General features: G+C 49.0%; 1 protein-coding gene across 1 annotated transcript in view; it reads right to left on the bottom strand.

Moving 5' to 3' along the window:
• Nmnat2 (nicotinamide nucleotide adenylyltransferase 2) overlaps positions 1-13,507 on the bottom strand; it is a 166,116-nt gene that overhangs the window by 24,205 nt on the left and 128,404 nt on the right. The window contains exons 2-7 of the mRNA XM_034513036.2: positions 13,313-13,401; positions 12,513-12,580; positions 10,263-10,341; positions 6,247-6,373; positions 3,979-4,059; positions 2,611-2,655 (exon numbers count right to left, since the gene is read on the bottom strand). Coding sequence (XP_034368927.1) covers positions 2,611-2,655; positions 3,979-4,059; positions 6,247-6,373; positions 10,263-10,341; positions 12,513-12,580; positions 13,313-13,401 — 489 coding nt within the window. The remainder of the gene's footprint in view (positions 1-2,610; positions 2,656-3,978; positions 4,060-6,246; positions 6,374-10,262; positions 10,342-12,512; positions 12,581-13,312; positions 13,402-13,507) is intronic.

The following is a 13,507-nucleotide window of genomic DNA, read 5'->3' as shown; positions in this document are numbered from 1 at the left end:
CAACTGCTACCATGGTCCCTAAGAGCCCAGCGCTTTGCCTGACTTACACCCTAGGGCTGGGCAAGGGCTTTCAGATGCTGAGCTTGCCCCTCAGAGTCTCCAGATGGGATTGAGGCGGTGGCGAAAGCAGCCAACATCTCCTTGTCTCTGGGTCTTCAGAGCCCACGCCCTCAGGGAACCCAATGAAGACTGAGGGCTTATATTATCTCTTTGGCCCAGTGCCTTAATTTGTCTTTACATCCCCAGAGCCTGGCAGTGACTGACACGCAGTGGGTACTCAGACATGGTGAGTAGTTAAACCAGTAAATGATGTGGTTACAGAGCTACAAGGGCTGCCCGGGAGCCTCTGGACAGTTTAGGGGTGATTTCACATGTCTGGTTGTCATGCCTGGGGCGAGGAGAAGTGTGTCACTGGCATCTGGTAGATGGGATGCCAAGTGAGCATCCTACAGTGCCCTGGGCAGCCCCACAACACAGGGTGTCTGCCCCTAAATGCTGGCAACGCCAAGGCTGAAAGACCTGAACTGGGTTTTCCATTCTTACTCTAGGACTCACACTCTTGCCCAAGAATAATATGAGACTTTTCAAATGAGCAAAAGCCCAGAAATGCAAAGAGAAACCTCTGACTCCACCCCCGGGACCAGTGCAAATGTGCTTATTGGTAATGGCCCCGGTAGAGTCTGTGGTCCCACATGAAGCCACTGGAGGGCAGCAGTGATTTCCATATTTCCAGTCCACACGCCTTTGAACCCGGGTAGCCACAGGGAAAGCAACCAACTGCTGAAAACAGAATGGGCTCACTGATGCTTTAAAAAGGTGGATTTTCCTTGTGATGTGCAGGGAGCGTGTGAGTACCAGGGCCTCACAGGACATAAGGGTCAGTGTGCAGGCTAGTTTCCTTTGCCCTCCACTGGGCTCTGCCTTCCTCTCTTGGTCATCTTGACCCAGGGCCAGCAGCCAGAATCAGTACTCTCCCTCCACACTCCCAGCTCAGGAATTCCAGCTATGTGTAGCCCAGTGGCCCATCCCAGCTCCCACGGTACATAGAGGCAGCTGCCACCTGTATCACTGTGAACCTGGAGTCTGTCTGTCAGCCTGGGTTGCACATCTCTCCTATTTAAAAGCCAAGAATTCTACATTTTCCCTCTCTGTCAGACACTGGGGACGAGGCTGCTAGCCAGATTTAGGAGCCAGAGAGGATTTCCCCAGCAGAGACAGCATAGCCTAACCCAAGCTCTGGGGGCTGGGAAGACAAATATACATTGAAAAGTCCTAGGACTGTTCTGAGTTCTGCTGGGCTAAGATTGGCAGCGGGGTGGCACAGGGGACTTCAGGGGTGTAGATCGTACGGCTTTGAGCTCAGTCCCCGCTGCTTTGCCCAATCCTCTGCCTTTGGACCCTTTGAACTTATAGAACTTGCTTGCTTTGTGGCGATCGGCCAGAAAGCCATGTGCCCACTCTCCTGCAGACTTCAAAGCTGACAAGCTGATGTGTAAAGGATATTAAAGTCTAAAAGTTAACTAAGATGTGAGGCTGTTGGGTTGCTTTGGTTTAACACAGTTTAACCGTGTGCTACCTGCACTCCATTCTAATGGCTCTGCTTAGTAACCAGTTGTCAACGTTTTACATAAGGTTCTGGCAAAGCAACAGGAATAGCTCAGGAAGGGACTACATCTCAGACCAGAGATGTACCTCGAAACGTTATCACATCTGCTGGCTAGCAAGGTGCTTAGACACGCCAGCAATTCCAAGACTCTCAGGATCACATCAGGAGCCCAGATCCCAGATACTCAGATACTCAGAGGAATATCCGAAAGGCGTCTAACACATCTTTAAAAGTTAAATCTGATCATCTTGGACACCAAGTTGCCTCTCCTTCTAGACATCCACCGACCGAACCCTCCTCAACACCGGTGCCAGCTCCAGCTCCTTTCCTGCCTGCTTCTGCCATCCCCTTTCAGCTGCAGGCACTTGGCTCTCCCACGTCTTTCACTCTGCAGCCTTGGAAAGGCTTCATCTTGCTGATCTGCTTCCATTATTTATACAGCTGTCAGCTCCCCCCCAAGCCCCTACCGCCCCCCACACACACCCCCGACAAATGTTTGTGACCAGCTTCTACCTACTCTGGACTTGGGTTGGGCACCAGGGTCTCACACAGACAGTGGGATAATTTAGCTTCAGCCAAAGCTGCAGGCAAGCCACATGGTGGCTTTCAGCCAACCCTTGCCTCCCTCCTTCTCTCCCTTAAACATTGAAAAGCCTGAAACTACCTTGGTTGTGTGCAGTATCAGTGGGCAGGAAAAAAAAAAAAAACAAAACAATGGTCTCTCACCAGCACTGGTGCTCGACTTTCATTCTTTTAGATGAAGGAGGGGAGGCTGTGAAGGGAAGATTAACGGTTGATCTACTACTGGGGAGTGAGTCTGACAGGGAGACTTCAACAGGCTCTAGGTAAGATTAGAATCTTACTCTCCAGAAGGAACATTCTGACCGTAGACACAGCTGTAAACCCTCTCCAGGTTTCACGCCTCCACCCTTCCCGACCTTGCTGCTCCCGGGTGACTGGAGGCAAGAGGCTCCAAATGTCCCCACTTTCATAGTTCAACTCACCAATCTCCTCATACCGCATCACTGTGCCCAGGTTGGCGTTCTCATCTGTGGAGATAGAGGGGAAGGGGAAGGGGAAGGTGGGAGGGAGAGAGAGAAGAGCATTAGGGAGCTGAGAGCCTCCTCAGTGATAGAGGCTGGGGTACAGTGGAGAAAGATGGATGAGATGGCAGGAAGCATCCTCACCCCTCGCTGGGCAGACACCGTCTTTCTGGGATTTTCATAATTAGACTATCTCACCGGGGAAACCATTGACAGACACATTCACAATGAGTGCCTTCTGCTTCTGTACCCCAGAAAGACTGCCCTTAAGAACTGTGCCCTCATAACTTGGAACAAGGGATCTGGGGTCACAGGAGGTGGCCTCCTCCCCTTCAGTTGCTTCCTGGATTGAAGAACCAGCAAATTTGGCATGTTGAGTCATTTCCTTGGTGAGATGTCACAAAATCTGGAAGGATTGTGCTTCTGGCATCTGTTCCTGGTGTGTACTATCTGCATGGAGGTGCCCTAGGTACACACGTGAGCACACACAAATCTACAGGCAAGCTGCCTTGACCCTGCCTATGCCTCCTCTGCCATCTCTTAGTCTCAGTATGCCCCAAACTGGAAACCTGCAAAATGGCAGAAGGCAGCCGGAGTTAGAGGGGAGAAAGGGGGAAAGTTCTCACCCAAGCTGAGTCTTTGGGGAGCCCAGGGAGAGCTCCTGTGTGTCCACGGGAGGATCAGACACTGCCTGAGCTGTTCTGCAGGATCCAAGGCCCATGGGAAACACCCAGTGTGTGGACACATTTTATGGAGTGCAGGGTGAGGGATGAGCACAGGCTGGAGGAGGGAGAGGATGACAAAAGGCCTCCGAGGATCACCACACCCTGTGGCTCCCATCAGCTCTTGACACTGGAGGCCTGGCATTCCTGTTTGCCTCTGGTCTCCTTCAACTACAGCTCTGCAAATGACCACTCCAGGAAAGGATGTGCAAGTCCATTCAGAAAGCGGTTACAACAAATACCATGGGTGGGGTGACCTCTAAACAACAGAAATTTCCTTCTGAAAGTTGTGGATGTTGAAAGTCCAAGATAAAGGAGCCAGCACTGACACTCCTTGTGTCCTCAGACAGTGGGAGGGGCGACCTAGCTCTGCAGGGCCTTTTCTTTAAAAAAACAATTTTGATTACATTTTATTTGCTTATTCATTGGTGTGTGTGTGTGCAATCTACCCTCATGATTGTCTCCCAAAGACCCTGGTTCCTAATACTGTCCCCTGGGGGATTAACAATTCAATATATGAATTTCTGGGGGTGGGGCTACTTGGTGTATGAAGGGAGGTGAGAAAGAAGAAAGATGGAGCCGGGAAAGGAAGCCTTTGCTACCTTACCTACAAAAGTGAAGCGCTCCACGGGTGGGCGGACACAGCAGATCCGGCTGAGGCTCTCTCCCACCTTTCCCAAGATCTTGGCTATGGGAGAGAATAAGACAGACAGACAGAGGGAAAGAACCACTCACACCTGACGCTCGCTCGTGTCAGCCCAGCTTTGGGGCCACGGTAAACAACAGGGGTGTACTGGAGAGGGTGGGGCTGGAAAGTGGAAGGCAAGAGGAAGGAAGGGAGGAAGAGAGAAGCACAGAACAGTGACTGCCAGAAGTTCTTTCTTCTCATTCAGAGTCTAAGGCACAAGCACTGGGAGCCATACACAGCAGGCTGCTCCCGGGTCACATTTACTGCATTGTTGAAACGTGGAAAATAGAGAAAAGCAAGATATATAAGGAGAAGCAGCAGCAGCACCCACAGTCCCGCCTCTCCTTAGCATCTTGGTGTATTATTTAGTTTCTTCTATCTTAATGAGTATAATGTGTGAATGCTGGGTTTGACTGCAGTTTTAAGGGGCACTCACAATGCTCTGCTCTTCCAATTCTTAACGTTATGGTTTGAATCTTAAATGTCCCCCAAAGGCCATGTGTTGAAGGCTTAGTCCCCAGCTGATGACACTGGAGGAAGTGGTAGACTTCTTAGGAGGCAGAGTCTGATGGAAGGAAGTTAAGTCACTGGAGGTGTGTCCTGCCACCTCCCTTCCTCTGCTTTGTGAGCCACCACCTCTGCCACCCACTCCCATGATGCTGCATGCTTACATCAAAACAACATGGCTGGGTAACCCTGGACTAAAATCTCTGGAACTTGAGCCACATACATCTTTGTTAATTAAGGTTGATTATTCTCAAGCATTTTGTCACAGCAATGGAAAGCCATTGTGACTAATCCATTTCTCATGAGTTCCTCAATGGGTTTGTCCCAAGCCAATCAGTACCACTGGACAACAGTTCACAGAAGTTCACAGAACTTCAGCCTGTGGCAGACTACACCCTGGAATCACCTCTGCTGGGCAAAGGAGGGCATGCCTGCCCACACAGATGCTCTTCACAGTAATCAGGCATCCTACGTGGCTGAGAAGTGTCCTACATGGATGGCTCTTCAGTGATCTTTTACTCTGGGCCCTCATCCCAAAACTTTCTTAGTGCCCAGAATAACTGCATGCAAACTGAGGCATCCTAGTTCTTTGTTATAAATTGCTATGTTTATAAAAGACCAGTAATATAATAGCATGTGGCCTCTGGGCTTGAAAAGTAGTGGGTGTCTGTCTCTTTGGACTTATATTTAGTTATGTTTTGTTTGAAACAACAACTCATGCAGCCCAAGCTAGTTATAAACGCCTGATCCTTCTGTTTCCACTTCCTAAGTTCTAGGATACAGGCATCTGCCACCACACCCAGCTTCATCTCTTGGAATTTACCTAGGAGAATCCTTGCAGTAGCTCTCAACCGTCCTAATGCTGAGACCCTTATAACATAGTTCTTCATGTTGTGGTGACCCCCGACCACTAAATTATCTTGTTACTACTTCATAATTGTAATTTTGCTACTATTCTGAATCGTAATGTAAATATCTGATATGCAGGATATCTGATATGGGACTCCTGTGGGGTTTGCAACTCAGGTTGAGAACCACTGCTTTAGGGCATGTACCTGGGACCTGATTCTACTTTTGAGCTGTACAACTTAAGCTAATCACTAACTGTATCTGACTCTGTTTTGTTTGTTTGTTTGGTTGGTTGGTTGGTTGGGTTTTTTTGGTCCAAGGAAAGACAACATATATGTCACAGAATTAATGCATTCAGCGAGAACACAAGAATCGAGCACACAGCATGTAAGGCGCACAAAGCCACTGCAAGAAAGTATTGGTGGCTTTGTTCTTTGTTGTTGAGAAGGTGGGCTAAGAATATGGACATTGTGTATGTAATGTGACTCATGGCTCTGCCACTTCCTCACTGTGACCCTGGGTGAGACTCTCAAGCTCCCTGGAAGAGGCAGAGAAAAATGTTCCCATTCATGTATTAAATCTCTATTTAAGGCAGTTGTATCTATATTTAAATACTTAAGAAGGCACATTCTCTTCTCTCTTTCCCTTTCTTCTCTCCTTCCTCTCCCCTCTCTTCTGCCTCCTTCTCTTCCCTCCTCCCTCCATTCTCCCTTCTCTTTCCTACCCTTAAACCTCCTCCTCCTCTTCCTCCTTCCATCCTGACCAACTCAAATCCTGGGTGGGCCTCCTGGGTGATTCTGAAGACTAAGGAGTTTACCCAGTGTCCCTTACCTGCAGTGGGCTTGGTGGGGACATTGCTGTTCTGGTAGATGGGCTGGGTGTTCTCATGTTGTGGCTGTCCAATCACAGGTGTCATGGAAGGCGTGTTGACATTGGAGAGGATGCAGCCGGTCACCCTCTGGGGAGAGGAGAGGCACTGAGTCAGTGTCCTTAGCCCAGGGGCGCTAAGACTCACGGCCCAATTGCCCCGTGGACCTCCATCTCAGGCAGAGGGAGTCAGCCTCGAGCTAAGGGAGGGTTCTGGGTTTGGCTGCAGATGCAGCTGCACCACATGGTCTACACTGACAGGAAACAGGGTAGCTCAGCGAGAAGAGCCTGGGAGAGGTATTCCATGGCCCTGGACCCCAGTTCAGGCGTTCCTCCTAGCTATGTGACCTCAAACAGTTCATTGCTACTGAACCTCAATTCTAGTTCAAGTCTGACTTTATATTTACCTTTTCTTTCTTCTTTTTTTAAAAAGAAACAGGGTCTGATGAATCTCAGGCTGGCTTCAAACTATATAGTTGAGGATAACACTTAACTTTCCTTTTTCTTTTCTTTTCTTTTCTTTTCTTTTCTTTCTTTCTTTCTTTCTTATCTTTTCTTTTTCTTTTCTTTTCTTTTTTTTTTGAGGTGGGTTTCTCTGTGTAGCCCTGGCTGTCCTGGAACTCACTCTGTAGACCAGGCTGGCCTCAAATTCAGAGATCCACCTATCTCTGCCTCCTGAGTGCTGGGATTACAATCTTCAGCCATTCTTTGTAATTAAAAACAAACAAACAAAAAAGGAATCTACATATAGGTAGAAATCAGCCATAGTCTCCTGTCTTAGGAGTTAGCTCAGTTAGGCAGGTCCATCTCCTGGCTAGAGGACTGCCCCTCAGGAAGGCAGGCCCACCGTAAGCCATTTCATCTGTGGCAGAATCACTGGAGCAAGTACGTGTGAAGTCCATGACACCTGGTGGGACTTGATGTAATCAGCGTGTCACGACTCAAATGAGTTCTCTGTGAGAACTCTGCAGGCCTGGGAAAGTCAGGCCAACCACATACCTTATCGTCACCTCAGTCTCAGCCAGCTAGACATGTCAGTCACCTGGCCAGCTAGAGACCTGTGCCATAGACAGCAGGATTTTTTTTTGTGTCACAGGAAGTATGGGGTGCATTTCAAGGCCCCCTGGGCCTGCTCATCACACATCAGAGCCACATGGTGACTTGAGATACATTATCCCTCAACCTGTGTTATCAGGTCCACTGCTCCCTCCAGTGATGTAGAGAATATCGGGCTGAAAAAGTGGCCTTCTCCACAGTGGAGCCAGAAGCAACTCTCCTTTAGGGTCAGAGGGTGACAGAGAATCAGGGGACAAAGTGAATATTTACTGTCCTTTCCCTGAAAGTCAGCATCTCTCAGGTAACAGTGCCCATAGCATTTTCAGGATTGGAGTCCTACTTTGAGAGGACCTCAAGCCTCAGGGATGGCCAGGAAGAGTCTCTGGGCACAGCTTCTAAAGGGGGTCCTACAGGCAGAGTGCCTGGAGGCCTAGAAAAGCAACCATTTGTCTTGTGGGCTAACCCATCACTTCTGGCTGCTCTTAACGTGAGGAAGTCACGGTAACACCCAGCGGCATCTGTAAGACAGCTTCCCAGTCTGCTTGGTGGGTCCCTCTGCCCAGCTGTGGCTGATGGCATGAAGGGGCAATCTACAGCCTTTTATTATTATTTTATCACCAGGAAAGACAGTGCCACATTGGCACCAAACAGCTGCTCCGTGGCCAAGGACATTTCTTCTCTTTCTGCATCCTTAGTCCCATTTGACTTGTTCTGCCAGGAAGAAAATGATTGGCCACACACCCAACCATTACCTATGCCTTGCTCGGCCCTCTGTGGCTCTCCTGTCCTCAGCAGTTTTTACATACCCAGCCTCGAGTGCCCACATCCCTGGCAAGTTTACCCTCCATGCCAGGACCTCTAGCCTTATCCCAGACCTGGGAGACATGGAGTTATGAGGAAGCAGCACTGAGCGCTGGCTGCAAGGCTTGGACCATCCGTAAGCTACAGTACCAGCCAGCCTCTGCAGGCTGCTGCAGCTGGAGCTGGAGAATATGCTTCTCTGGCTCGGGCCCAAGCTCTGGGCATGTGTAACAGAGGAAGTGTCCAGAAAGCCTGGGTATTTGGACAACTCAACAATGGCCAGGCCCTATGGCCATTATGGCCAGCTCAGAGCTCAGGGATACCAGACGGGCTTTTGGCTCTCCATTTCTGAAGCTCCCTCAAGGCTTCTGTGTGACTAAAAAGAACATGGGTTCCCAGATGACACTCCCCTCCCCAACTCAAGTGGCAAGTGTGAGAAATAAACTGATGTCAGCCATGATAATTCTGTGTGTTACCACGGCACATTTTCACCCATCCTGACTGACACATCCTTATACAGGAAATTGGGTATCTTAAAAAAAAAAAGGCTGCATTGTTCTATGTATGTATGTATGTATATATGTATGTATGTATGTGTGTATGTATGTGTGTATGTATGTGTGTATGTATGTGTAGTAGGTGCATAGGAGAGCAGTGTCCACTGCATCAGATCCCCTGATCATGGGTCCTCTGTGAGAGCAGTAAGCACTCTGCTGAGCCATCTTGTTCAGCTCTGAGGGGTCTTTTATCACTCTGCTGTGGACACTTCCCAAAAGAGTAAGTGAGGCTGGCCTATCTCAGAGTCTTTCCAAGACGACCAGAAACCGAATCTGGACAGGTATGAATAATTCTGAAGAGAGAGGTTTTAATTTCATAGAGGAACGTAGTAGCTTGAACAGCAGTCTGCCGGTCCATGTTCCTCCTGCTCCTGGTCCACTAGGCTGGTCTGGAACCCTAATCTCATGTAGTAAAATGAAGCTCAGCTGTGGGGTTTGCTGTGGGGCAGTCAAGGGCTGCTGAGAGAAGAGAGGGTGGTAACAGCCCCTCCAATGGCTAGGAGAGGGGTGGGATACAGGTCTCCTTGGATCAGAATGACCCCTTTTAGGTAACGTAGAGCCAGGGACACTCCATGCACAGTGTGGGGAGATAACCACAAAGGGCAGTTTGCTGTGTCAGTCAGCCCTCAGGTTTTGGCCATGGATAGCATTCTGTCACTGTTGACTCCATGGGCTGATATTGATCTGCGGAGGATACTGTGCCCATATTGTGACTGGGGCCGCTGGTACGTTGCCAACCCTAGGTCACTGAAGGTTCTAGACTGCAGTGGGGAACACAGGAGCTCTCCCCCATGCTTGGTCAACAAATGTCTACTGTGTGTCCTTGGGTACGTACATAGATTCCTCTCTCTGCTTCCTGTTACCTGATAATAAAGCAGAGATCCAACACGGTCACCCATAAGGTTCTTAGATGGAGGAGCGCATGGGAATGGAGGAGCATTGTTCCTTACACATGGTATCTTTTCCTGGACTGGGAACCTGTGGGTCCCTAATAGATGGGGAGGGAACCTGGCAACATGTACCAAGTGTAAGAGGACATTGCTTCTCAGCCCAGGCTAATGACATTGAATTTACGATCCTCCAGCCTCTACCTCCCTATATAGGGGAGCACATCCCCACTTCCTGATTTGATCTAGTACTGAGAGTCAAACCTAGGGTTTCGCAATGCTAACCTAGCATTCTAGTAACTGAACTACATCCTCAGCCCAAATGGCACCTTTCTTCCCCTGCCCAGCCCTCTCTTCTCCTCACTGACGTTTACAACCCTAGTCTTCTTCACCCCACCTGGAGTTTGCTTTTCCAGCTGATGAGAGCCACCCATGTCAAATCCAGCCCCAATAGCATCCTGTCCTTCACAAGGAGTATGTGTCACAGTAGAAGGTAGGGAGCAAGGCCAGTGCTGCTCCAGGGTCCTAGTTCACTGTCTTCTCTAGCGCCATATGCAGGTTGGCCTACCTCACAACTGGGAGGGAAGCAGAAAGCAGATGCCAGCCAGCAAGTCAACAGGCCAGCAGCCCTCTCCTATTCCTTGCCCACCCACGCACCCTCAGCCACGGCCCACCTTACCTTCATGAGGTCTCGATGGTGCTCCAACACACTGCAGGTTGTCTGCCAGGTGTCTTGGTAGCACTCCCATGGGTCCACCCTGCCGTGACAAGAGAGTTCTCAGTTTCCATTCATGTACTCCCTCCATATTGCTTCCTCCCAAGGTTCAGGGAGCTTAGCAAGCCTGATCATACTGTGTGCTTAGATCTCAAAGCAGGTTAAACCAGGCTGTGGAATATGTTCCTGGGCCTCAGTTTCCCTCTCTGGAAACTGAGAGGAATCTTACATAGGCAGGTAAGGAAGACAGTGATATGAGTCTCCCTGAGTTTAACCTGAGCTCAGCACTCTTTCTAGTGTGAGATCTTGGGGAATTTTATATCCATAGTGTGTAGCAGGATATCTTGTAACTTGTTCTCATTTGAAAGAGGGAAATTTTCAGACTCTTACAGGATTGTGAGAAGGATTAAGTGATCCAGGGGCTTATCAAGCAAGGACTGAGGCTTGCAAGCCCTGGAGGAGAGCCCCATCAGTGATGCGGTGCCTTGAGGCTGGAAGTAAGGCATGGCAGATATACTGGAGGGTACAGACTCACAGGACGGCTAACTCCTCTGGAACAGGAGGCTGGGAAGTGAGCAGGGATCCTGCCCTAGACTGATGCCTCCTCACATGGCCCCAGTTGACAACTTAATGAGCTGCTAAATTGAGATATTTCAGAAGCATTCTCTTAGTGGTTGAGCATCCCTGCCCACCCCCTGCCACGAGCAGGCACCTCAGATTTCCTGAGTCGAGATCTTACTAAGTAAAAATGAAGGGGTCTGTCTGCCCTTGTCTGGCTCCTCCTGCCCTGCCCCTGTGCACACAAATATGGGAGATGGGCAAGCCCCTCCCACCTGGCCTCACCAATCAGGTGCCCTGGGTAAAAGCTAGCTAGTCAGCCTCCCTTCCAAGGGCTCACCCTCAGACTCCCTTGTCACCTCAGTTCTATTCTTTCAAGTGAGTCAGGGGGTAGGGCTCAGTAAGCATTTACTGGACCAACTAAGGAATTATTCCAGAATTTTTCTAAGAATGTCAAAACAGGAACTGCTTTCTGGCCAGTATTTCCCCCCCTGGATTCATTTCCCACAGGGAATTAAACACTCATTTACAGCACTAAGAGGTGTGGTTTCTAATCCTGACTTGATCTCAGGTGGACAAAGACTGTCTTCCAGCATTTAATCTGTGTTTGTTTGTTTGTTTGCTTCTAGATTTATTTTTATTTATCTGTATGTGAGATCCCCAGGATTTGGAGTTACAGGCAGTAATCAACTGCCTAAGGTGGGTGCTGGGAACTGAACTTATGACCTCTAGAAGAACAGCAAGTGCTCTTAACCCTGAGCCATTTTTCCAGTCCTCAACCCCAAAGGAAGTCCCTTAAGGGTCAGGCTTCTTAAACAAATCACTGTGCAGGCCCACACAAACCTTAATTATTACTATGGATTCTGTTCACTGCCTTTGGTTCTGCCTGCCCATCCCTCCTGGGTTAACTGCATCCCTCAGGCACCCTGAAGTTTCCTCATAGAAACTTCTAGGTGTTGCTTATTTTTTCAGCTTAGGAAATTAAAGAGCAAATGATGTGCCATTATTTTTTTAAACACCATCTTCTCATGCAAATTATAACGGTAGGAACTTGGGGGACATAATTAGCATAATTAGTAGAAGCTTGCTTTAATTACACTGCTGGCTCAGAGCATGAGGAGTGCTGCCATCCTAGTGGTACCCTGAATCTAATGGGGGGCAGGGCAGAGAATCAAGAAGACAGCCTCGGGTCCCACTTGGTAGGGATACTCTAGAGAGCCATGCTCACAGGCCCACACCTTGTCCAGGGCCCAGTGTGGACCTCGGAGAGACCCTGAGTTCAGAAATGGGCGGTAATCAAGGCCATCCACTTTCTCTGAGAAGAAGTGAGTTATGGATGAGAGTCAATGGAATTTGGTGGGGATATAAATAAGAGGGATTTGGGATTTGGGGACCAGGCTCCTCCTGCAGTGATGTTTTGGGAAACTCTAAGAACCACATGGGGATCCCAGACAGAAACTCCCTAGGCTAACTCTTTAATTTTGTAAGCTTGATTGTTTGGTTCAAAAGCGAAGTTATCAACTGGGCCACCCCTGGAGATCTACCTAGTTAGACCTAATATCTCTGCTACTTCCTCACCCTTGTGGGTCCCCAAATCCTTTTCCAACCCAGTGAGCCCAGGGCCACTTGCCTCTGGCACCATCATCCCAGCCCTACCTGATCCAGTCGGAATTCTGGACAGCCAGCTGACACATGATGAGACGGTGCCGACTCGACACAAGGCCCTGGGAAGCAACAAAGCCATGGAGGTATCCTCAGTCTTCCACAGTGCCCAGAAACACCATCCCAAACCACCCCATTACAAAGAGTGGCCGTGTTTGATGGTGAGAGCAAATGAAGAGTGTGACCCCTGAATTTTCCCTCTGCCACATATACAGACACTGGTGATGCTGTGTGTGTGCATATGTGTATGTGTGCACATGTGTGTGTCTGTGTGTGCACGTGCATGCATGCATGTATGTGCATATGTGTGTGCGAGTGTGTGTGTGTGAAGAATAATGTGGTATATCCTGCTGCATCAGAGTCCAAACCAGTCAATGCCCACTCATCCACTCTGCATAGGTTTTGTCCTAGGTTAAGCTCAGTTAGCCTGGTTTGATGATTACAGTAACCATGGGAGAAACAGGAATGACTGGGAGAGTCCCCTCGTAAGAGGCATTGGGATGCCTTTTTTCAAAATAAAAATCTTGGGGAAATATTTGTCCAATGCAGCTCAACCCCTAAACTGTTGCCCATCTGGAGCCCAGCACAGTTGCCTGAGCAGGCTTACTCCTCTGTGCGCAGCTGGCCCTCCGGTTGTAGCCAGATACCCAGGTCTGACAGTGGTCCTGGGAGGAAAACCAAATGCTGTTAGGCATTTAGCATTTCCAAGAATTTCCTCAGAGAGAACAGTAGGGTGGTTTTATCGAGGGGAGCTATCAGATGAGGAAGAAGAGAGAGCAAAGGAAGGGACCCACCTGTTTTCCATAGGAGTCGTGGACCGGAGAGACAATACCACCAATCACAATAAATCTTCCAGTCTTGTGCAGATAATCTCTGGCTCTTTCTAATTAAGAGAAAGAAAACCACACATTACAGGAGAGGAAAGGTGTGGATTAAACGTGATAATTGAAACCAATCTGTTTGGCACGCACTGACCCCACTAAGATTTG

This window comes from Arvicanthis niloticus, chromosome 10 (assembly GCF_011762505.2).
Source record: "Arvicanthis niloticus isolate mArvNil1 chromosome 10, mArvNil1.pat.X, whole genome shotgun sequence".
In the NCBI taxonomy this organism is placed as follows: domain Eukaryota; kingdom Metazoa; phylum Chordata; class Mammalia; order Rodentia; family Muridae; genus Arvicanthis; species Arvicanthis niloticus.
This window is presented reverse-complemented; position numbering and strand designations above follow the sequence as displayed.